We start from the raw sequence: 22,593 nt of genomic DNA, 5'->3' as shown, positions 1-22,593 counted from the left end.
GATGAGGCTGATGAGTCTTTCCTTCATCATCTTCAAGACGAGCAACGCTTTCCCGCTCCTTTCCTGCTCGCCTTTCTTGTCGACTATCAGGATCAACACAAGCCACCGGCGCCGATCTCAGCAGAGGCAGGGATGGTGCGCTTCAAAAATCGCTGGCTTCTGCTTTCCGTCTCGTTGGAAGAAGGCAGCAGCAGCAGCAGTGCCTCTTCTCTGGACGGGGGCAGTCTAATCCGTTCACTGCGTCGATCGCTCGAGGATAACTTCGGTTCCCTAAGTTCGAGCACGCTAGGCGGTTCGCTAGCCTGCCGGTATTTCAATCCCAGAACTGGCATAGCCATTGTGAGGTGCGCAAGATTGGGTAGCGAAACGATTTGCGCTTCGGCTTGTCTGATCGCGCAGATCGAGGGAAGGAAGACAAAGATTTGTGTAAAGAGGTGCGCGGGAACGATCCAAAAGGTTCAAATGGAGGCCATTAGGATTTCCAAGAGGGAGATTGCGAAGGAGAGTGCTAGACAGAGGGCAAAGAGGAGAGAGATGGATGTTAGATTGAGAAGCTTCGGAGAGCAAGAAGAGGAGGAGGACACGGGAAGTGTGAACTTGCTGCAACCTCAGCAGACGGAACGAAGCACGACACGCGCACCCGTGACCGAACAAGATGACTTGACTGCCGAAGGATTCGACATGCTGCAGGAAGCTAAGAGAGAGATTCAAGCTATCAGATCTTGATACGCAGACCCAGCTGCTTCAAGGACAATCACGATGGGTCCAGTAGCATGCCCGCGCAAGACGCGCGCCCGGCGCCTCGCTCGTCGATCGTCTCTTCTGGGTCCATGCGGTCCTCGTGTGCTCTTGCTAGCTGCTGCGCTGCCAAAAGTGGGAGAGTCGCATCAAGGATCTCAAAATCTGAAAACGCTCAAAGCGCTGCGCCGATGCTCTTCTCTGTCATCCTCGCCGTGCGCACATTCCAAGCGGCCGTCTCGCAATCATTCAGAAGCTTTTGGCTGCGAAAGCTCTCAATTTCGAAACGGAGGTCGTCAGTCAATCGCACGGGTCGACCTAAAGTTACCGACCCCATGACGACAGTCTGAGACGAACTCGCGCGCACTCATATCACCAGTTCTTGGACCATCTCTCTCGGTGTCGACGCCCCCAACCCACAGCTTCCGCAGAGACGGATCTCGACGGGACATACGACTCCGCACGCCTCAAGTATGGAGACAACAAAGCTCGAGCATGGAGCTATTACTATGCGAACACAGTCTCACTCCACTAGCACCCCAGACTTGAAACTTCATTCTTCCAGCACCCTCTCCTCTCTATTCAGCTTCGACCCAATCGTACAGCACAATAGCATCAGCCAAAGGTCTTTCCCATCCGTCCAACGATTCCCAGCCAGTCAAGCTCGCGCTTCTGAGCAATCTCGGGTCTCGCCTCTCTCCATCGGCGCTCGCGGTCTCGGCGTGTCCCATCACATGCGATGAGCGCATCTCGCGCTCCCTCGCCTGCTCATCCATCGCTTCCACCTCGACACCCCAAACGCCCGAATCTTTGGGTTTGCTAAGGATCAGCAAGTTCTTCTCCGCCTTGTTCTCCAGCCACAATCGCTCCTCGAGGATCGCCTTCGCATCTTTGGCTCGCTTCTCCTTTGCTGCTGCTGATTGTTGAATCGTATACCTGGCGCGTCTCAGATCTCTAAGTCTTTCCGGAGCGCCCAACGAATACTCTAGATGGCCCGAACCTGCTATGACTAAAACCCTTTCGCTCATGTTCGTGCAGCTAGCGCGAGCTTCATCCGTATCCGTCTTTCTCAACGCAGAGCGAGGCAGGACAACAGGACCTAAGATTTGATCCACCACGCCAGCCAAGAATGTATCCTTGACCGCTTGAGCAGGGCCGAATCCTTTGGAAGCCCTGTGCAGCATCGGCTCCAACAACGTCACATCCAACATTTGTTGCTGCTCTTCTTCTTCTCGACTTCGATGCAGACGCAATCGATACGCTTCTTGCTCCTCCATGCCCAACCGAGAGATTTGTTCCTCCGCACGCGATCTGGACAGCACGTAGTCGGAAGGCCACGAGGGAGGTTTATCAGGTTGAAAAAGACTACTGAGAAATGTCTGGTGAGCGCGAGAGACCTTGTAAATCTGATAGATGATGGTCGATAAAGTTGCCCCGTCCTCCTCTTTCTCCCTCTTATCGGGCTGAAAGGGAACGATGGGCCGAACGATTTGTCGATCTTCAGCTCGCAACGAGCTATACGTCTGCCAAATTTCCGCTGGTAAAGTGGGCGATGGATCTTGCTCTGCATGTTGAGCATGCAAGGTCGTCGACGACGCATCGCTGACCACGTCGTCGCTGCTGCAAAGCTCTCGAAGAGAAGATGCAGATGATAATCCCCGCAACATGCGTCCATACCTCTCTTGCTCCCAACGTCCCAACGCTCCGATCGCCCCTTCTCCATCCCTCTTCATCACGTATCCCGCCCAATCGCGGGGAGGAAAGCCGGCCCAAATTCTGACTCCTCTTTCCTTGGCCAAGGTCAACAGGGGCGCAAAATGCAAGAGGTCGAAATTTTCTTTGGAATAGTGGGAATAGAAATGGGTCAGGTCCGAGATGGACAGGTGAGAGGATTGGAAAAGGTCTAATAAGGGCTGATCTTTGAGGGAGAAAGCTTCGAGGACGAGGGAAAGTTTGGATCGAGAGGGGTTGGTGCTGGTCGTGGTGGTGGTGATATTGGTGCTGAGCGAGCTTTGATCGGACGCTCGCGACAGGAGCTTCTCGCGCGAGTCGAGGGAGCTTTGAGGATTGTCGAACGAATCAGGAGTGTCGGAGGGCACATGAGAAAGCGCATCCAACAATTGCATTTGTGCCTTTAACACGCCAGGCTGATGGTGTTGTTCGCCGAACCACACCACTCGGGGCATACTCGCGTCTTCATCCTTCACATTGCAGCTCGTCTTGGACGTGTGCGAGGTGTTCTGCTCGGAGTTTGAGGTGTTGAGCAGATGCGAAAAGGAGTTGATCAGGCGTGACGGGTCGACTGCGAGCGCATAGTCTGCCCACGATGATGCTGATGACAATGTCGTCATGCTTGATAACAGTGGAGACGGCAAGTTTGAGGCCTCGGCTGCATCTGCGATCGTGTCGGGCTGACCTGCATTCACTCGACAAGCCTGCTGTTGCTGCTGCTGGTCCAAATCTCCTCTGAACCGCGGCGGTCGAGGCAAGCCGGAGGCGACGGCGCATCTCAGACTGGGATGAGGTCCGAGCAGGATACGCGGTGGAGTCAACTTTTGCAAAAGGACCGAAAGATGAGACATTGGGCTGAAGCTGAGGTTGGAGGTAAAGCTTGCGTCCTGCTCTGGCTCTTGCTCGTGTCGCCGATGTTCTGGATCTCGAACAGCAGCTGCTGTAGAAGCGGCAGAGGAAGCAGACATACTCCTACACTGTTGTGACTGATCTATGGAGCGTGCGTCGTGTGCAAGGATTACAAGTTGGCTGTGCTCGATCACACAAGCTGCAACTTTTGACTTGCACTTGCACTTGCACTTGCACTTGCACTTGCACTTGCTCCTCTGCTGGTACCTTTGCAAACGCCCCTGTATACTTTCAACTTTGTGCGCAGCTGCATGCATAAACGTGGATGCGATGGGGACTCCACTCCGGGTGCATCGAGGCACCAACCCTCCAAAGGTTGCGCTGTGCTGTGCTGTGCGTGCTCGGCTTGATTGGTGTGACTTTTGGTGAGGGAGATGATGTTGCAGAGTGACGTTGTATGCTGGTTGCATAGGTCAACAGAGTCGCGAGTGCTGCCGTGTACGTGTTGCATCAAGCACCGCCCAGCAGCAGGCACAAAGCCACTCGTGAAGCACGAATGTGAATGCCAAATTGACGAGAGAGATCAAGAATCACGGCTTTAGCAGCAGCTCTTACACACCGCGCGCGTACAAAAGCCTGAGCCTCCACATCAACAGATGAGAATCAGAATTGGGCGCTGCGTTGCGTTGCGAATCACGTGAGGCCTGACTGGGTAATCAATGTGCATGCGCTTGAATGCGTGCAGGGACAGCGAACACACAGCCAATTAAGAGGCTTGCCTGCCGTCGTGCACATTCACACTTCACACTTCACCCTTCACACTTCACACTTCACACTCACATCATCACATTCACATTCACACAACAACCGTACGATTCGTGGGAATTTGTAGATCGTAGGATTTGCCATCTTTGTCGGCGACTATCGACACTCGCGAACTCGCAATCACCTCACCTCACCTCACCTCTTGACGGCATCTTCACTCTCGCCAAGCTGCACTCTCATACGCGCGAGCCTCCTTTCCAATACCAAGCGAGCCGACGAACGGGAATCTTTGAGGATCGAGCAGCCGCAACAGCGAAGAGATATTGATCATCATGTCTTCTCTATTTGGGCCTTCTAGATTGCAGGATAAGGTGGTGCTCATCACTGGAGCTAGCGGAGGTATCGGAGCAGCCACAGCCATCTTGTTCGGTGAGCGTTGAAAGAGCGGGGGTACAAGAGTCGATGTGGGCGTTGCGCAACCAACCATCCTGAACTCGTGACTCTGCTTGCATCTTTGGGGCGCCACACTTGTGCCCGACATACTTCCTGCCAACCGTTCCAGCTCGTGCAGGTGCAAATGTGATTCTTACAGCCCGTCGAGCTTCCGCACTATCAACGATCCAATCGCGCTGCGTCGAAGCGCACAACTCGTCCGGTCTCGAATGCGGTGGACTATTCCAAAGTCTAACGCTCGACGTTTCCAAATCCAACGACATTTCCCACCTCGCCTCTCGTCTACCAAGTTGGGCCAAGGACAAGGTGGACATATTGGTCAACAATGCGGGATTGGTTTTGGGAGTCGAAAAGGTGGGAGAGATTGAGGAGGAAGAGGTGAATGTGATGATCGATACGAATGTCAAGGGCTTGATAGGCATGACGCAGCTCTTCATCAATCAGTTCAAACAGCGAGGATCAGGTCACATCATTCAGATCGGTAGCGTAGCCGGCGTAGAAGCTTATCCGGGCGGATCCATCTACTGCGCAACAAAGTACGCCGTACGAGCCTTTACTTCTGCCCTGCGCAAAGAAGTCGTCGACACGAAGATTCGAATCACGGAAATTCAGCCGGGACTCGTAGCTTCCGAAGGTTTCTCCCTCACCAGGTTCAGGGGAGATCAACAAAAAGCGGATCAGGTCTACAGTGGATTGCAGCCGCTGAGTAGCGAGGATGTGGCGGAAGAAATCGTTTGGGCGGCGAATAGACCGGCGCATGTACAGATTGCAGAGTCCCTCATCTTCCCCACCAATCAAGCGGGCCCTAGAGACGTCGCTAGACCTTTGCTAGATCAGTCAAAGTAGTGCGAGGTTGGGTCGATGCTTGACTTGCGTCGATGTAGGGCTCTTGCTCCATCCACCTTTGCACGCTACAGAGTACACTCTCATTGCTCGGGAACAGTTGGTGGCCGTGCGTAAGCTTCGACGTGTCACGTTACCGCTGCAACTGCGCATAGCTCCACGCAAATCAATCGAAATGGGAGCGCAAAACTTGGGCCAAATCTTGCTGCGCTCTCTCCAATGTCAAGCCCAGTCGTTCGGGAGGCGAAGTTGCCTAGCCATTCTTGACAAGCGCACCACTTTCACCACTTTGTCTTGCTCGCCCACTTGCGCCTTCCCCCCCCCCCCCTCCTTGTCTTGGAAGCACGGAAGCAGGCGCAACAAAAAGAGAAAGAGAGAAGGGGGAAAGAACAACAGCCCAGCTCATTCATTGCAGTACTCGTTGATGCAGACGGACCCTTACCCGCTCCGCTACTCGTAATTTGAATCCCTGATCTGCGGCTCTGCGCCATTCAAAGTCGGCCCGCCATCGCCGCCGCCGCCGCCGCCGCCTTTCGGCTTCGTCTCTTCTTTCGGGCTATCGCGATTGTCGCTCGTGCGCACGTCTTGCCGATCAGCATCTTGAGAGAGTTGTTGGCGCGAGAGCGAGAGCGAGAGCAAATCGGCGGATAGAGGTCCGTCGTAATGTCTGCGTCCATCCATGAGCCAGCTGGAGAGGGAGAGGAGAACGACGATGGAAGTCACGACCACTGATGAAGGCATCGTAGAGGGTAAGAGATGATGGTCGGCATCATCATTCTTGTGCGCGTGCGTGCGAGCGAGAAAGAGAAGAATGGAAAGGAGAGCGATGCTTACCGACGTAGTTCATGTTCGACCCGCTCACTGGTAATTCGCTAGGGAAGAAGAAGAAGACGGTGGTGACGGAGCTAAAGATGATGGACCAGACGTTGATGATGATGGCCAGCCAACGTGTCTCTTGTCCTTTTGCAACCTTTCCAGCCGTTGTCCTGCTGAAGAGGGATGAGATTCTGACATTGTCGAGGTTAAAGCGTCGAGCGCCTCGATATGACAAGTGAAGTGACCCTCGACCAGCTGTGGTAAGACTCCCTACTCGCTCTTTCTTGTGCTGGAAGTTATGGCTCTCCTGCTCCTGCGATACCTCACTGATCGATCGCGCGATGCTCTGTGGCAAGAGCACACGTTGCTGTATCCCATCCATACAATTCCTACCTTTGGTCAACACCAACGCGATTGGCAAAATGTAGCTGATCTGCAGCAAGACTACACTAGCGCTCAATATGGAATTGAGCGCCGTCTCGCTTCCCAAAAAGATGCATCCAAAAATGATGACCCAAGCTGTAGAAAAGGTGATGCTCCAAATGGGCGTACCTGTCCTCTCATTCTCTTTCGCCAAGTAGTCGGACAGCAATCTCGGGAATCCTCGATCTTTCGCGAACGATTGCGTCTGTCGCGACGAAGCGCACAGGATAGCAATGGCCGCAAACGCCATCGAAATGATGGGCAAGACGTAGAGTGCTGTACTGCCTGCTAATATGGCCCGAGAGGGATTGGCCACATCTCGTCCGCCTAATGCTTGGTAGATGATCTCCAGCAAGGGACCCGCTGATGAGTCCACCACGGCATCAAAGTCTCGAAGGACGAACAAAAAGGTCATGAGGATGGCCAAGGCGCTCAGGAATCCAATGATGGGTGCTGCATCGAGGATGAGGACGAGCGAAAAGCAAGCAAGCAAGCAAGCATTAGCATATCACGCCGTCGCAAGTGTGCGCAAAAGGAGGCCCTTCTCGCCATGCGTCGCTCCACCACAGGCTACTGCTCACCAAGAATCATGGCCAGCGGCGCGTTCCTATGAGGTCTAGGCAATTCTTCCACCAAGTGACTAACGCCATCCACCCCGACCAGTCCGAACGTGCTCTGCAACAATCCCAAGATCCAAGCTGCGCCGTCGGGCCATCCCGTCCTATTCGCAAAATTTCCAAACACGAACGAGGCGGGCTGATATACGGGAGAGGAGACGGAGAGCGTCGTGACCAAGATCAAAAAGACGCCTAGTAGGGACCACTTGATGGACAAGAGGAATCACGGTCAATAATCGAGGTGCGAGGCCACCACGTGTTGCACCCAATGCGGCCATTCCCCGACTCACGATCAGGGCCGCACGGTTGATCGGATCCAAAATTTTCGCTCCAAAGACATTCACGAACCAAGCTCCGATAGCAAAAGCGACGTAGATGACTGCAAGGCGATCAGGTGAGGCATGCAGAGGACAAGCCAGACAGAGTAGAAGGTGCAACGAGGTGTGTGGCAAGAATCGCAAGGAGCATGAGTCGCGTTCTCGATGCCCAACTCGGTGCTTGCATCGCTAGCACTCAGCGATTACGTTGACTCGCCCGACTCACGAAAGATGTGCCAACTCTGCTCTTGATAGTTGGCATTGTTCAAGGCGATAGCTCCCACAATCAAAGTGCCGGCTAGGGAAGAGGTGGTAGCAGCCAGACAGATCCATCCCGCCGTAGCGATCCATCCCGTCGCATAAGTCAATCTCAACGATGCCTTCCTCCCTCTTTCAGCTGCCGCACCATCTTCCCTCGAGTCGTTGATGCGCGAAAGTAACCAGACCCAGTGATACGGGCCTCCGGGAGTCGGAGCGGCAGAACACAACTCGGCTAGCGAGAGCGCAACGGAAAAGACGCCGAGAAAGGATAGAAACAGACCCCAGATCACAGAGACGGGTCCACCGGAAGGTAGCACGACGGAGAGGGAGGCGGACATGGCTGCGGGGGTCGTATACGATGCAAAAGTGAAGATGCAGGGGTGACGGTGAAAGAAGGCAGCTTGAGCGATGGAGGTCGCGGCTTCTAGAGAGCGAGCCGAGACCACCAAAGGTGTCGTGTATCACTAACTTCATCTTGTCTTGTCCTACCGCCCTCATACAACCGAGCCAAACTCACCGGTAGGACTGTTGAGCACGGCAAATGCTAATCCCACAATACTCAGCAATCCGAACCTTTGCTGGTGATCGTGCTGGGAAAGTTGTGCATCTTTGGGCGACATAGTGTCCGTCCGATCAGCAGCTTGCGCTGCAGTAGGCGTGGCGTCCATGACGGTGTAGGGGATGCGGTTACGAGAGAGGGCAACTGGCGAGAGGCTCAACGTGGTGGGGGAGAGTCTTGCAAGAGGGCCCGTTGAAAATCAGAGGTAAAGGTTTGGCTTGTAGCTGACCGGACCCGACCGACGGACCGTCTGTTCTCGTCTTGATTGCAAAGCTCCCTTTGACCCTGACACTGTCTGACTCGGCTAGCAGACAGCAGTGACGAGTCTTGGGCACGCCGGGTCCTGAATCCTTGCTCGGCCAGCTATCTTACAGATGCCATCCACTGCTCGTGAACTGCTATCCGCAATTCTACGCCGCACGTTTGCTCTTGCGCGGCAGTTTACACAAACGCGTTCCTCCTGCTCCCTGTTGGAGGTTGTGAGCATGCAAGGTGAGTTGGATGGAAGAGCAGAAGCAGAGGATAAGCACATGCTCCACCGCTTTGAGTCACAAATCACGAGCCCACGCAAATGCAAATGCAAATGTGAATGCAAATCGCAAGCCGCGCCATCCACGTCCCCATAGCTGCAGTCAACAATCACGAATCATGCACAATCAAGAGGAGACTCCGTGTTTGCCGCCTCTGCTCGGTATCTTCTTCCTCTTGGTTTATCTATACTCGTAACTCATCAGACTTTCTGACTGTGCAGTCTACTACTACTACTATTCGCATACTTACGTGTTCTACCCCGCCGGCAAGCCTTTAAAAAACTCACACGCCTGCAAGAGTTCCTGCAGCAAGAGTCAAAGTGGAGAAGATGCGCGATGGTAGGTACCGTCTACTGACCTGACCGGTACAGTCACGTAGGCCATGCAGCAGCAGATAAGGATCCCCCGCCCTAGCTGGTGCTGCATAAACAATCACAATCACCAATTGAATGCGTGCGTGCATAGCCCATCTGCATCTGCGAGTCGTTCGTGTGCTCGTGGATGGTCACGAGTGTGAGCCTCACGCACTCGTGAGTGGCAGAGCTCGCGGAGTGGGCCGATCGAGCTGGACGTTACGGAGTTTAGCCGCGGCTTATAGCGCGTGTTGCCGATGACTTTCTTTTGTTTTTTTCGTACGAGATCGTTTTCCTGACTCATGCGTTCGCGCTTGAAACCAAAATGATGATTTCATTCGTGATTGTGAATGGCGAATGTGAATGGAATCAGAATCATGAGAATACATTCAACTCTCTTCTGATTGAGTGCGCACAGCTTTGGACGTACCTTCTAACTTTGAGTCTGTACTTTCTTGATCACAGAGTCAATCAAAGGTGCGAATGTATCTGCCCCTCACACCGACCCAAGATTCAAGATCTCACGCAGGCTCTCGCTCTCGCTCACATCAAATGCAAAGCAAGTCAGAGGGACGGTCTCGTGTGTCGCGTGCGGACATTCGAGTAAGCGGCTCGAATCAGAACCAAATCCATTCGACTCGACTCGACGAGGGACGGAGCGACAATGTCTCGAGCTGCTAAAGCTACTTTGCTAGGTTCGATCGTTGTATCGGGTTTGACTGTCTGGGGAGTACATTATATGCAGGTTCGAGAAGCTCGGGTGAGTCAAGGAGATTCTTTGCGCGAGCCTGCCAAGGCAGCACAGTTGGGAATTGCGATGGACACCGAGATATCACTGGGTGAAACGCCGGATGGATAGATTTTCTCGAAGACGGCATGGAGGCACACAGCGTACCTTTCTCGGCGTTCGGGATGCTTCGAAGCTACGAGCTGAGACGTCACTTCGGCTCTTCACCTCCCTCTTGGGCTCAGAACATGCACAAAGGCGTCGAGAGAGATACGGCGCGATTAGCAGAGCGAGCGCTGCAGAGAGAGCGAGAAGCAGCAGCTTCCGCATCATCGTCTTCCACATCAACAGGCTCCACACCCGGCGCACCATCGCTAGCATCATCGAGCTCGGAAGAGGAAAAGACGAGACAAAGAGAAGCGAGGGCATTGGACTTGGTACTGAACAGGGAAAGAGAAGCTAGATTTCAACAGTTGCAACCTACGAAGGGATGGGCTGGAGAGGTGAGTAAGAGAGTTCTGGTGTATGCGCTGGACAGCAGAAGGAAAGACGAATTCGCGCATGCTGGAGTGACACGTGCGTGTCATGAGGAGGCCTGCTTCCAAAGCATGTCGCAGTTGAGTCGGAATGTGTGCTGAATCGCTCTATCACTCCACCGATGTGCGTCGCCTCCGCTTAGCAGGACCAACGGTAGCCCGTCCACTTGCACAAATGTTGTCGCATCATACCACAATCTCTTGTTTGCTCCTCCTGTTGCCTCCAAGGCTCTCTGGCTACCTCGTCGCTCTAATCGAAGCAATCCTCCCCCCCCCGGACTCCCGTCTGAGTGACATGGTCGTGTGAGAGCATCCATGCGAGCGCCTCCGGCATCCTCCAATCAGCACACCAGGACACGAACAAGCCTCATACGGCGCTATACGGCGCCCTCAACACCTCGGGTCCTTCACGAGCGCACTATCGAGTTGTTTGCATCTTATTTCTTGGTGTTATTCCTACCCTTTCCCCTCTCCTTCTCATCTTCACCACTCCCTTCTTGCTCCAAATCTCTCTGCAGGTCCTCTTTCATCCCTCTAAGTCTCAACAAATCGGAATGCTCCTCGAGCGACGTCAAAATGTGTCCCAGACCAAAAGAAGCATCTCCGGACATGACGCGGTCTAAAGGTAAAGAGAGGGAGATTCGGTGATCCGTTATTCGATCCTGGACGTGCCGGTGGTGTGGAAAGTTGTCAGTGAAGACGTTCCAAAACCGAGCGCCCTGCTTCACCTTCGCTCTAGGCGACCACAGCAGGTCACACAACCGCATCGACCTCCGCGTCTCTTCTCACTTCGTGCCCAGACTGGCCGCGCTCACCTGCTGATAATTGTACGTTCTGATCCTATCTACTCGATGCATGCTTCCCACCTGGCTTCGCCTTGCCGATCGTTTACTTTCCTCCTCAGCTTGAATCTTTCGATCCAACAATCGAGCTCTGAGGATCTGCCAAGCTTTTGCGCGATTCTGAGCGGACCGAGCAAGCGCGATTGCGTGGATGAGGAATGGCACGAGCACTGCACTCTGTCAAGCTTCTCGATGTCCTCGCTGCGCAGACTCACTTGGTGCTGCGAACGAGAATCTTGCATCGATACACTGATTCCTGTCGGCTCGTGCGTCAATCTGATTGCCGATTCTGTCTTGTTGACGTGCTGCAAAGCGCCGCGACAGGTGTGATAGAGCGCATCAGTGCTGAATCCAGACGCAAACAATCGACACTTGATCGCTCGCTTGCCGCACTCACCTGTCCTCCAGCGCCCCGACTGCGCATCACTTCCTCCTTCACATCCGCAACATCTACAATATCCTTGACTTCCGACGCATCGTCCGGTATCTGAGGAAGAACAATAACCGCAGCAGTGCTGGTTTGAATCTTGCCCAAATTCTGAGTCTTTGGGATTCTCTGTACGCGATGTACGCCGGCTTCGTTTTTGAGGTGCCTGTATGCATCTTTGCCCTCTACTCGAAGTGTCACTTCTTTGTACGCTTCAAAGCCGAAGGAGTCTGCCTCGACCACTCGGAGAAGCTCGACTTTCCAAACCGAGCCTGTCGAAGAAGTGTATGCACTGGCATACGTCCTGTACATGCGCAACAAATCTCCTGTGAACAGCGTCGCTTCTGCACCTCCTACACCAGGCCGTATTTCCATGATGGCACCCTCCGTCTTGGAGCCTTCGGGTGGAAGTATGAGACCGTAAAGTCGGTCCAAGGCAGACTTTTGAGCAGCATCAATCGCTTGCTCTTCCTCCGCTACCAGTTCCGCCATACTATCGTCTGCCTGCATCCCTTGAAGAGCTACACGTTGCTGCGAGCGGCTCAGCTAATAGTCAGCACATTCTCCCAACTTGAAGTGGTAATTTGTAAGGACTAACATTCTCAGCATCTTGCCATTCTTGCCATACTGCTCTGATCTCTTCCACATTGCCGACTCCTAGCTCAGTCCTCCTCTCGGCGAGTTTGGCCTCCACTGCAGCTATCGCTGCCGCTGATGCCGCCTCATCTCCTTCCGCACCATCCGTCCTTGCCAAAGCGGTCCCGGACTGAGTCCCCAAAAGTTGAGGCACTATGAAGCGCAGAGCGGAGTGAACTTCCTCCTCTATCTCTGGCGAGAGCTGTGCATGCGAGTCGCTTTCAGATAGAGTGGTAGTAGATGAAGTAAAGGGGCGATTGACTGCACGCCTTTTCGCGGCCGATCCCGAAATATGAGGCAAGAGCTGCACTCTAAAAGCCGAAGCAGACGGATATTGACTTGTGATGCTGCGATTGGCGTTGGTTGGAAGTCGACCACCGCTCGCAGCGCCAGCGCAAGCGCAAGCACATTCGCATGCGCTGATTCGCACTCGAGGCCTGGCTTGAACGAGACTTCGAATCATCTTGTCCAGTCTCAAAAGGCTTCTGCAAGCAGCGTCGCTAGAGCTCCGTTCATCAATTGTCTTGTCAGCTGCTGGAGCAGCTCGACGATGAGTCTTGAGCGTGACCTTCCCTCTTCCTTGGCTCGATACTTTGCTCTGGTGTGCTTTCTACAGCTGGTAAATCACGAGTAGGTCATTGCACTCTGGCTGCTATCGTACGGGATCTTTTTAGTCGGAGTGTTGCTCGCCCGCGGCTGCCTCACGCGCGACGCGTTCTTCTGACCAATTTACGAGCGTGAAGGTGAACAAGTCACTCATCAGAGTTGCGAGTTGTGAGTCACAGTCAAGAGTGTCGTCGACGTGAAGCTGCAATCCTTCGTATTTCCTTGTCACAACATTACCGCCCCATTCACATTCTGAACACTTGTCGACTTTGTGCACATCTCTCAGTCTTGCGAACTGGCCCTTGCTCGACTCCTGCGATCTCTGCTTGAAAGTCTGAGACTCGTGACTTTCGCGGGCGTGCAGCAGATCCCCGCGCGCAGACGGAGATGATTTAAACGCCGATCGAAGTCGCTCCCAGATTCCTGCGACGAAGGCCTGGGTATGCCAACGCATTAGGCCAGCTGTAGCTCTTTCACCTCGCGGGCAAACCACCGCTCTGTCGCCTTCCGCGAGCCCACCCCCCATCGGCAAGCATGGCGCATACAAAGGGTAAGAGGGGCGACAGACCGGTCTCTCGAGAGGGAACGACATCCGCTCGACCATCTCGATCTCCCAGCACAAGGCGCTCAATCTCTATGACCAGATCTCCGGATGTCGAAAATGCTTCTTCGCTGTCCGAAGCCGAGTCGTCGAATTCCGAACCTGCTAGACCCTCCATAGGTCAGACGCTCGCAGATCAGTTCAGGGCTCGAGCTTTAGCCCAGTCGACCAAGGAAGGCGATAGCGACGATGACCTCAACTTGCCGCCCGCGCTTGACATCGCAGGTATTGCGGACGATGAAGATCTGCCAGATCTCGACTTGGAAACATTGACGGGTGCCAGGCCGAAAAGATCCACGGCAAAGACGGACGCGTACAAGATGCGCGCTCCGAAATTCGCTCCTTCTCAAAGGCGCCAGGATGCTGCAAAGGCAAAGGAGTCAGCGGCTGTGAAAGCTGGAATTACTTCTCCATTGAAAACATCTACGGACAAGGAGCTGACCAAGTTGTTTGCGCAACGCAAAAAGATGAAGCAGATGGGCACTGACTTGGCGGGAATGGAAGAGGCGGACCGCTTCATGCTCACCTTTACGCAGCAGATGGCATCGAGAGGACAGACGAGTACGGACGACGAGGACGACGACGGACAGCATCTAGATGAGCAGAGCGACGCTAGCTCTTCGGGCAACGACGCTCTTGGTGGTAGGACAGCTCAGACAAACGTGGCTAATGCCTCGCGGAAGCACATCGCCCTTTCTGACTCAGAAGCGAAGAGTCCCGCGAACGAGATCAAGAGGGTCGACAATGCCATTAGATCACGAGGAACAAGGAAGAAGCGAAAAGCAGAGCACGGCTCCGAGAGCCCGGAGGCAAACGAGGCTGAAGATGTTCTTGCCATACTTCACAAGGACAGGTCACCTGGAAAGATGCGTGGCGCGCATCATAAGCTCAGATTCAAACACAAGCAGATGTTTTGGACTTCTGTACCAGTAGTGAGCTGTCGGTCGTCTTTCTACATCCAAAGGCGCCTTGGCTGATCAAGTCAGCCATCACAAATCTCGACCTGCCCCAGCCGTTCCATCTTCCACGTTTGCCTCCCGGGGATAATCCCAACCCGCTGACCGAAGCTCTAGCAGATGCTTTGTCGTATGCGAGTGGTACGTGTTCTCGGTGTCCAGGATGGCGCAAAGATAGCTCATAGCTCAACACGCTCACATTTCGGCATGATCGTAGGGCAAGAAACGCTGGCGGCTTTGCTGCGCTCTGAGCTGTTCGCATCTTTCCTGGCACTGGAGGAAAGTGCATCGAAGAGGATGCTGGACGAAGAGGAAAGGCGCGCAAGCAGTCCGCTGTCATCCACTACCTCAGAGAGCAACGCGCCGTCGCTCGCCGAGTGGCTGACCAAATTGATTCTCCAAGTCGACTCGCCTGCGCTCTCTGCCTCTGCTTTCGTGGGCTTGCGCAAGCTACTACTCGGCCTCAAATTGGCCAAGACAGCCCTCTCTGCAGCGAGCGCAATCCTGAATGATGCCCTCGTTGCGGTCTTGACCGCCCTGCCGGCTGCGCTGGCCGATCTTGGGGCATCACACCAGGTGCTGGCGGCGATGTATGACTGTGATGTTTCAGACATCGCCACAGAAGCACCATTGTCTCAACAAGTGCCACAACAACTTGTGGTCGGGCGCGCCTCGCACAAAGGATCTAGCGCATGGTCCACAGGTCGAGAGGACGCTTTGGAGCGTCTGCTCAATGTGTTGGGCGTCATTGCGGAGTAAGTGGATCCATATATGCGTCCGGTCATGGAGGCGCGTTGTGACTTATTGCATTTTGCAACCTACTCAACAGCCTGATCGCTACACTGACGCTTGACTCACAAGCCGTCTTAGCTTGCAACAACACAGCAGTGCTACTGCTATTTCTCTTCCATTTGGACGGTGCGAATGGGCGTCCCTCGCGCAGTTATTGCACAACACAGCACGCTGAGCTCATTGCCAAGTTTCAAGGCGTGCAAAAACCTGCGCGCCCCGAGGCTTTGCTCGATCACTCCTGGAAATGCTCAGCTCGCCTACTTGCAGCGATTGGTGCCATCCAATGCGACGAAGCGGCGACTGTGAGAATCATCTTAGCTATGCCTTCGCTGGATTTGCAAGGCGCCGTTGCGCGGAGTCGCACCGCGTACATTCGGCTATTGAGATCCTCGCAAGCTGACAGTGTGAGCACATATTGTATCGTGGATCGATCGCGCCGCCGATCGACTTATCTTGACACTTCGATTTGCAGAACGAGATGAAGAAAGCGTTGCCTTTGGAATCGCTGGCAAACCGCCTGAATTCAAGTGATGATAATCCTCTCCACGTCCGACGAAGGCCGACGAATACGTCTCCTTATCCGGACGACTTGGATTACGAAGAGCTCGGATGCCGAGTCAGGTTGCTCAGCATCATTCTCTCGGATCTGCCTCTGCAGCTTTGTGATCATGTCGAAACTGGTGAGACAGACGAAGCCAGTTCCTTCTCCACTCCTACCAACCCGACCATCGACTCGATCGTGCGGGCCAATGGCAGTGGCACCTCCTCACAGAGGTCCGTAGAGACCCTGATTGGTGCAACGCAATTTCCCATCTTCAGAGACGCCGACAAGTCCAAGAGACGTATCTGGTCTGCTGCTATGGACGAAGCAGTGGCCTTGGCTAACGAAGCACTGCAATGCATCACGCGGGATCGCGAGATTGCGCGGAGCGAGCAAGACAACGTGCCAATGTCCGCATCTGCTCCGCCTCCAACGTCGACGTCGATCTCTGCATCTTATCACACGGCAGCGAGCGGACACTCCAGCACGACTGTCCCGGCCTCTCTTCGCTTTGAGCCCTCTACGGCGCGCTACAAACAGCTCAGCATGATCGCGGATCACATCAAGGATGCCGGCGGGCGCATATCGGACGGTCGGGGTGGACACCTTGCAAGGAGCAGGGTCAAAGATGATATGCAGAGACTATCGCTGTCGATCAAGTACAGGTTGACTGCTCTTGCACCTGCTGCTGAGCAAAGTGTTGCGTACGATTAGTGGATGAGTCCGAGACTCGAGCGGAATTGGCAGAAGAGATATGATCGCGTACGCGCGTCGTGCACGACGAGGCGCTGCTTCGGAATGCTTGACTGGTCAGCACACGCTCTTTGCTGCCGGCCCTCTCCACTTTTATCCTTTCCTGCACATTTGTAAAGCTCGGCTCGACGATCGCAAAGTCATCGTCGATCAAGCATAGGTGATCGAGTCGCTTGAGTGTGAAAATCATCAAGCGCGGGCAATTTGCAGAGTGAAGCACGCTTCGCGCGTCACGAGACTTGCGGATCTGATTCGGATTCATCACGAGCAAGTCAAGGAGTCTCTTACAAGAAGGGTAGAACATTCGTCACAGGAGCGTCGCGGGCTGGGGACCCGGTCCAGTCGGATCATTACAGATTTACGAAACGCAAGCAAGCTGAGGACATGTAAAAGCGGAGTTGGGGGACATCCGGAGAGATGTAGCGATGTCAGAGTGGGGAGTCTAGGGCCGCCGCCGCAAGGCGAGAGGCGCGGATGCAAGAGTCAAAACGAGTAGGGCGAAGCGACGTCTCTCAGTCCTCGTCGTACTCCGAAACGCCTTCTTCCGCCTCGCTATCCGAAATGGTGTACTTGACGGGAGCTTTTCTAGCTCTAGCATTGGTGTTCCGAGCGGGTGCAGGTGGAGCCTTGGTCAAGACGACCGACTCTTCCTCGTCCGAAGTAAAGATCTTTTTAGAATTTGTCGCCGGAGCATTTTTCGCGCTCGTCGAAGCTGTGCGCGCTTTAGCGCTAGAAGTTGTTTTGGACTTCGAAGCCTTCGTAGGGATCACGTCCGCTTCCAAACTGTCGTCGACGTCCGACGGAGCAGCAGCAGCTTTGAAAGCGCTAGGAACATTGCCGTTTCCAACCTTTGCTTTCTTGATGCCATTGCTGGCAGATGCAGAAGCTTTCGTCAGAGCATTCAGATCATCATCGTCCAGGGTACTGGTAGCCCTCTTGACGACGGCAGCAGCAGCACCGCTAGCAGATTTTGCAGGTCCTCCGGATCCAGACGCGATTCTCTTCTTGGGCGCAGCCACTTTGGGCTTGTAATCGTCCTCCGAATCAACAGCGCTGCGATCTTCGTCCTTGAAGACTTTACGAGCAGAAGCCCCTCCACCTTTTATCCTTTTAGCTCCGGCGCCTTTACCCTTTTTCGATCCCACATCCTTCAACCTCCTCTCATCCTCGTCCAACAATGATTGCCACTCTTCCGAAAACTTGCTCAGATCCTCATCCCAGAGATTCTCTGGCGACCGGCCCAGCAAAGTTGCCAGTTCCTTTTCCTTCTCTTCGCGCTGAGCCAAAAGGCGCTCCACTTTTTCCCTGGTCAAAGTGTAGATGGCCATACCGAGCAAGTAATCATAGTCTGATTCTGCGCCCGTATTCTCCATCTCGTCTTCCGGCGTGCCGTCGTCCACTTCGGCCGCGACTGCGCCCTTGGCATTCTTTGGAAAAGGTCTGAAATCGTGTCTTCTCAAATCGGACACAATGTCGTTCCTCTTGCGATTGGACACCTTCAATTCTCCCTTGATGATCATCTGCACGAACCTCGCCTGATTCGATAGCCTCTCAAACGCGTTCTTGAGCTCCTCGACCAGATATTCTTTGCGCTTGTGGTAGTACTGAAGCCTGAGCAGATAAAAGTCTTCCAGAATCTCTTCTGGCGTAGCGTACTTTTTGATCTTGCCATATTGATCAAAGAGCACCATGTTCGACGTGGCGATGAGCGTGTGCATCTTGAAGTAAGTCTCTGCGCTCTCTTGATCCTTGACTTCTTGTTGTCCGCGCGTATTGAGCTCAATGACAAAGTGCACAGTCGTGTCCGTATGATATTCCTTGTACTCTTTGATCGTAGCCGGGCTCTTTTCCGTGCCCACCACTCTTTCTTCGAGCCACTCCTTGTAGCTCGACGTCCAAGTGCGAATGGGCAATTCTTTGATCTCCCACGTCTTTCCATCGTCGTGCGGCTCGATGATACCGGAGCATTTGAAACGGTCAGGTCCCACTTGGTGGATGGGTCCGATGAAACCTCTGTACCAAGGCAGCATGGGCACGTACTCTTCACCGGCCATCCTTCGGCGAAGGTTGGCGACTATGTCCTTGGGATTGTAATTAGGCAACGATGAGCTCCATCCCGTTCCGATGCCTTCGCCGCCATTGATGAGCACAAGAGGAACGGCAGGCATGTACCACTCCGGCTCGATGCTCTGTCCATCATCATTGAGGTAGTTGAGGAGATTGTCGTCGGTAGGATGGAAGATCTGTCTCGTGATGCTAGGCAAGCTAGTGAAAATATAACGAGCCGAGGCCGCATCTTTACCTCCCATCAATCTCGTACCGAATTGACCGTTGGGCGACAAGAGGTTGATGTTGTTGCTGCCGCAGAAGTCTTGGGCTAGACCAACAATGGTCATGTACATGCTCTGCTCTCCGTGATGGTAAGCAGAGTGCTCAGAAACATAACCACCTAGCTGCGCTACCTTGATCTCTCCCTTGAGCTTGCGCTTGAAGCACCCAAACATGACTTTCCGTTGACCTGGCTTTAGTCCGTCCACCAAAGAAGGAATGGATCTGACATTGTCTGCCATGGAGAACAAGATGAGCTCCTTGTTGACGAAGTCCGCCAAGGGTACGCTGTCGATGTTGTGGTCCAGATAAGTTCCAGGTCTGAACTGCCTCAGCCACTCTTTACGATCGTCTGCCTTCTTTTTATTGAATGCGAGGTCGATAAGCGCCCGGTCGCTATCCTGCATGGCATCGAAGGGTAGCATGTGCTTGTCCATAGCTCTGAAGTACTTCTTGGCATCCTGGGACGAACTGGTACCCAGACCCTTGTAGTACTTGATGACCCATCCCTTGCCGTCCGCATTCTCCTCTTTCCATCTCTCGTACTCTGGAATGGTGAAGAAGGATTTCTCCTGCTTCCCCTTCGTGCACTTGACGATGGGCGTGATGAACTCGATGAGGAATCCAGCTTGCTTTAACAACGAGGGATAAAAGTGGTCCAAAAAGTTGATGATGAGACCCTTGATGTGCGAACCGTCGTGATCTTGATCCGTCATGATCATCAGCTTTCCATATCGTAGCGAGTCGACGCTATTGTAGACCTTATTGTGTTGCAGGCCCAGAATCGTCTTGATGTGACTGATCTCGGTATTCTTCATAATCATGTCGTGGCTCGCGTCGCGCACGTTGAGCAGCTTACCACGCAATGGGAATACTCCGTAGTTATCGCGGCCCACTTCACTTAGACCGGACACGGCAAGCGCTTTGGCTGAGTCTCCTTCAGTGAGAATGAGGGTGCAGTCACGCGCCTTTCGTCCACCGGCATTGTTGGCATCCTCGAGCTTGAGGATACCCGTGATCCTGAGGATAAAGAGAAATGGAGCATCAATGAGAGCGCTCAGGTCTCTGGTCGGTTCGGTCGACGCACCGTGATCGCTTCGCGCCATCGGTCTTCTTCAGCTGCTTCTCTTGCTGGAATTTGGCAAACGAAAGGACGTTTTCCGCTACGCCAGCTTTCATGACTGTGCAGAATCCGTGGCATCACGAACCACGCGAATTAGCGTCGTTCTACCCACAGCTCGTTGCACGCCTCAGTGAACGGCGCACTCACTCTTCTTGACCAGCTCATCCGAGACGGTGTACTTTGATCCAAAGGCGCTAGGTTTCAGCGTCAAAGTCTCCTTGGTCTGTCCATCAAAGGTAGGATTGACGATTTCGCAATTGACAAAGATCCAAAGTTGCTGTCGAACCTGCTGGCTCTTTACCGGTCCGTTCTTCTTGTTCTTCTTGAGTGCTTCCATGATCTTGGATTCCACCTGAGACGCTACCATGTCCACGTGTCTGCCTCCCTTGATCGTCGCGATGTGATTGACGAAGGAGCACTGGATGGCAGACAAGGGCACACGGCCCATCAGATCGGTTCGGTTCATGTGCAATGTGAAAGCTTCATCCGCCCACTCACGTGCCTGAATTGACCGTCTGACACTGCAAAAGCGACTTCCCAAAGCCTACCCTTGTCCTCTTGTTGATCGTAGATGATCGTCTGCTTGGCCGGAGCATTCGCAATCTCGTCTCCATTCTCGTCCACTTTGGGCTCTCCACTAAGCTCATTGATAGCCTTGACGTACATCTCGACGTACTGTTTGAACGACTTGACCTTGAGTCTTTCCCCATTCAGAAACACTTTGCAGTCCTTGACCGTTCCCGCCATGTCGTACACGCGCTTTCTCAGCAAGCTCTCCGTATCCGCATCGATGCCCGACATTTTGAACCTCTCAAAGTCAGGCTTGAAAGTAATGCTGGTGTACTCCTGCTTGCCTCCGCTATTTTTGGTGATCTTCGGCTTGCCCGCCTTGCTCATATTGTCTGTGAACACCTGCTTGTACTTGAGCTCCCTCTCCTTGTCCGCAGTCTCCACGACGAACTCTTTGGAGTAGATGTTGGCAAGCTTTGCACCGTATCCGTTACGGCCTCCCGTCACCTTGTCCTCGTTGTCGTCGTAATTGGAGGAGGTCAAGAGCTCGCCAAAGATGAGTTGAGGAATGTACACTCCTTCCTTGTCGTGGACTTCGATGGGGATACCGTGACCATTGTTCCACACTGTGATCGACCCCTCTTCTCGGTCGATCGTCACTTTGATCGTGTCCATGGTAGGGTCGCGAACCTGGGAGTTGGAGAGGGACACACTCAGTCAAGGCAGGCTCGTGCTAGTCATGCGACCAACTCCACACTGACCTTGTTGTCGGCAGCATTGACGAGGATCTCATCAAAGATCTTGTAGAAGCCAGGGACGTATGCGATCTTCCTGCTCGCGTTACGCGCAGCGTCAGCGCGTGCACCTTCGATGCGCATACAAGCGTAGGCCTAGCGTAGCTCACCTGTAAGCCATGCCCTCGGTAGTTCCATCGTACACCCATAGATCATCCTCATGCTTCTCGACGCTACCAATGTACGTGTCGGGCCTTTTGAGGACATGTTCCAATTGCGACAGCTGTGCGGTGGTAAGGGCGCGCGGAGCGTCAAGTCATGCGCCTTCGCCTCTTCGACGGATGTACCATGTGGAAGTGGAACACACAGCGCATCTCACCTTTTGGTACTGCTCCGAGGCGCTCTTCCCAGTGCCGGCAGAAGCGACTTGTCTAGGTCTCTCAAAGATGCTCTCATCTCCCTCGGGATCGAACTCCTCACCTTGAACCTCGTTCGAGTTCCTCTTTTTCAAAGGTGCCGCTTTCTTTGTCGCCGTCGCAGTGCTCGTCTTTTTCGTCCCAGCTGCTGCGCCTGCTGCAAATTTGGCCTTTGGAGCAGATACCGACGCAGAGGTGGAAGATTTGGGCTTGGCGGCAGGTTTGGCCTTGCTCGTCCCATTGGACTTGCCAGATTTGCTCGGAACGACGAAAGAATCTTCGTCTGCCGACATCATGTACACGTCCTCCGAGTCTGACATGCTTGCAAAGCTTCGCGAGATCGATGAGGGCGAGAGGTGATGCTTGAGATGTTGAGTGGACAGATGACTGAGAGTTGGTACAAACAGTCTTGTTCGTGGGGCTGTTGTGGATTGCCGCTGGCTGCAACGAGACAGCACGCACGGGCGGGCAGGCAGAGGGGAGGCGAGGGTGCCCAAAGCTCGATGGTCTTGCACGCGCAGAAAGGTTTTGAGAGCTGTGTCTAGTAAGTCAGCTTTGGCTCGTAGGAGCAAAGATGCGCGTGTAGGGATGGATGTCGAGTGGTATCGAGGAGCGAGAAGGAGAGGTAGGTTCATGCAGAGCTGGGCCGCGCTCTGACAGTCCAACTTCGGGCTTGAGTGATGCGTAGATGCATGGATGAGCGGTTCGCACTGTCACGGTCTTGAGATACTTACTGTTGTGCGAACAGATGTCGATCTTGGTGTTCCTCAAGCACGAGCTGGAAACTTGAACAAAACAGAAGTATAGGGC

The 22,593-nt window shown here is 53.8% G+C and overlaps 8 protein-coding genes across 8 annotated transcripts; 4 read left to right on the top strand and 4 right to left on the bottom strand.

Annotated features, from left to right (window-relative positions):
- Positions 1-132: 132 nt before the first annotated feature.
- Positions 133-726, top strand: IE81DRAFT_345850 (hypothetical protein; the record flags this gene model as incomplete). The annotated part of the gene is made up of 1 exon (XM_025515965.1): positions 133-726. The coding sequence occupies one exon, from the start codon at positions 133-135 to the stop codon at positions 724-726; it is 594 nt and encodes a 197-aa protein (XP_025371305.1).
- A 539-nt stretch (positions 727-1,265) lies between these two features.
- On the bottom strand, positions 1,266-3,881 carry IE81DRAFT_321541 (hypothetical protein). Its single transcript, XM_025513377.1, has one exon. It carries the CDS (start codon positions 3,786-3,788, stop codon positions 1,317-1,319), a length of 2,472 nt encoding a protein of 823 aa, XP_025371304.1. The 5' UTR covers positions 3,789-3,881; the 3' UTR covers positions 1,266-1,316.
- Positions 3,882-4,012: 131 nt separating this feature from the next.
- On the top strand, positions 4,013-5,858 carry IE81DRAFT_321540 (NAD(P)-binding protein). Its single transcript, XM_025513376.1, has 2 exons — positions 4,013-4,512; positions 4,646-5,858. The coding sequence occupies exons 1-2, from the start codon at positions 4,416-4,418 to the stop codon at positions 5,380-5,382; spliced, it is 834 nt and encodes a 277-aa protein (XP_025371303.1). The 5' UTR covers positions 4,013-4,415; the 3' UTR covers positions 5,383-5,858.
- On the bottom strand, positions 5,712-8,864 carry IE81DRAFT_321539 (hypothetical protein). Its single transcript, XM_025513375.1, has 6 exons — positions 8,331-8,864; positions 7,779-8,153; positions 7,526-7,614; positions 7,200-7,440; positions 6,214-7,071; positions 5,712-6,107 (listed from the first exon to the last, which is right to left on the bottom strand). Exons 1-6 carry the CDS (start codon positions 8,479-8,481, stop codon positions 5,830-5,832), a joined length of 1,992 nt encoding a protein of 663 aa, XP_025371302.1. The 5' UTR covers positions 8,482-8,864; the 3' UTR covers positions 5,712-5,829.
- Positions 8,865-9,643: 779 nt separating this feature from the next.
- Positions 9,644-10,790, top strand: IE81DRAFT_321538 (hypothetical protein). The gene is made up of 3 exons (XM_025513374.1): positions 9,644-10,015; positions 10,228-10,485; positions 10,662-10,790. Exons 1-3 carry the CDS (start codon positions 9,920-9,922, stop codon positions 10,674-10,676), a joined length of 369 nt encoding a protein of 122 aa, XP_025371301.1. The 5' UTR covers positions 9,644-9,919; the 3' UTR covers positions 10,677-10,790.
- A 165-nt stretch (positions 10,791-10,955) lies between these two features.
- Positions 10,956-12,297, bottom strand: IE81DRAFT_287599 (release factor; the record flags this gene model as incomplete). The annotated part of the gene is made up of 4 exons (XM_025511717.1): positions 10,956-11,180; positions 11,334-11,480; positions 11,576-11,665; positions 11,758-12,297. The coding sequence occupies 4 exons, from the start codon at positions 12,295-12,297 to the stop codon at positions 10,956-10,958; spliced, it is 1,002 nt and encodes a 333-aa protein (XP_025371300.1).
- A 1,266-nt stretch (positions 12,298-13,563) lies between these two features.
- Positions 13,564-16,633, top strand: IE81DRAFT_345844 (hypothetical protein; the record flags this gene model as incomplete). Its single annotated transcript, XM_025515964.1, has 5 exons — positions 13,564-14,562; positions 14,643-14,727; positions 14,804-15,341; positions 15,416-15,782; positions 15,851-16,633. The coding sequence occupies 5 exons, from the start codon at positions 13,564-13,566 to the stop codon at positions 16,631-16,633; spliced, it is 2,772 nt and encodes a 923-aa protein (XP_025371299.1).
- Positions 16,634-16,873: 240 nt separating this feature from the next.
- Positions 16,874-22,076, bottom strand: IE81DRAFT_352720 (putative DNA topoisomerase II; the record flags this gene model as incomplete). The annotated part of the gene is made up of 7 exons (XM_025516637.1): positions 16,874-20,020; positions 20,088-20,181; positions 20,271-20,541; positions 20,622-21,323; positions 21,395-21,467; positions 21,538-21,650; positions 21,747-22,076. The coding sequence occupies 7 exons, from the start codon at positions 22,074-22,076 to the stop codon at positions 17,185-17,187; spliced, it is 4,419 nt and encodes a 1,472-aa protein (XP_025371298.1). The 3' UTR covers positions 16,874-17,184.
- Positions 22,077-22,593: the final 517 nt, after the last annotated feature.

The sequence above is a fragment of the Ceraceosorus guamensis genome (genome assembly GCF_003144195.1).
Source record: "Ceraceosorus guamensis strain MCA 4658 unplaced genomic scaffold IE81scaffold_13, whole genome shotgun sequence".
In the NCBI taxonomy this organism is placed as follows: Eukaryota; Fungi; Basidiomycota; class Exobasidiomycetes; order Ceraceosorales; family Ceraceosoraceae; genus Ceraceosorus; species Ceraceosorus guamensis.
This window is presented reverse-complemented; position numbering and strand designations above follow the sequence as displayed.

What these genes read in the sequence shown, in the direction of transcription:
- IE81DRAFT_321541 (XM_025513377.1), bottom strand. Translation starts at nt 3,788, where the DNA reads ATGCAACCAGCATACAACGTCACTCTGCAACATCATCTCCCTCACCAA.
- IE81DRAFT_321540 (XM_025513376.1), top strand. Translation starts at nt 4,416, where the DNA reads ATGTCTTCTCTATTTGGGCCTTCTAGATTGCAGGATAAGGTGGTGCTC. An exon ending in AGCCACAGCCATCTTGTTCG is followed by an intron (nt 4,513 to 4,645) that starts GTGAGCGTTGAA and finishes CAACCGTTCCAG; the next exon opens with CTCGTGCAGGTGCAAATGTG.
- IE81DRAFT_321539 (XM_025513375.1), bottom strand. Translation starts at nt 8,481, where the DNA reads ATGGACGCCACGCCTACTGCAGCGCAAGCTGCTGATCGGACGGACACT. An exon ending in CGTGCTCAACAGTCCTACCG is followed by an intron (nt 8,154 to 8,330) that starts GTGAGTTTGGCT and finishes CGACCCCCGCAG; the next exon opens with CCATGTCCGCCTCCCTCTCC. An exon ending in GCAGAGTTGGCACATCTTTC is followed by an intron (nt 7,615 to 7,778) that starts GTGAGTCGGGCG and finishes ATCGCCTTGCAG; the next exon opens with TCATCTACGTCGCTTTTGCT.
- IE81DRAFT_321538 (XM_025513374.1), top strand. Translation starts at nt 9,920, where the DNA reads ATGTCTCGAGCTGCTAAAGCTACTTTGCTAGGTTCGATCGTTGTATCG. An exon ending in TGCAGGTTCGAGAAGCTCGG is followed by an intron (nt 10,016 to 10,227) that starts GTGAGTCAAGGA and finishes TCTTGGGCTCAG; the next exon opens with AACATGCACAAAGGCGTCGA.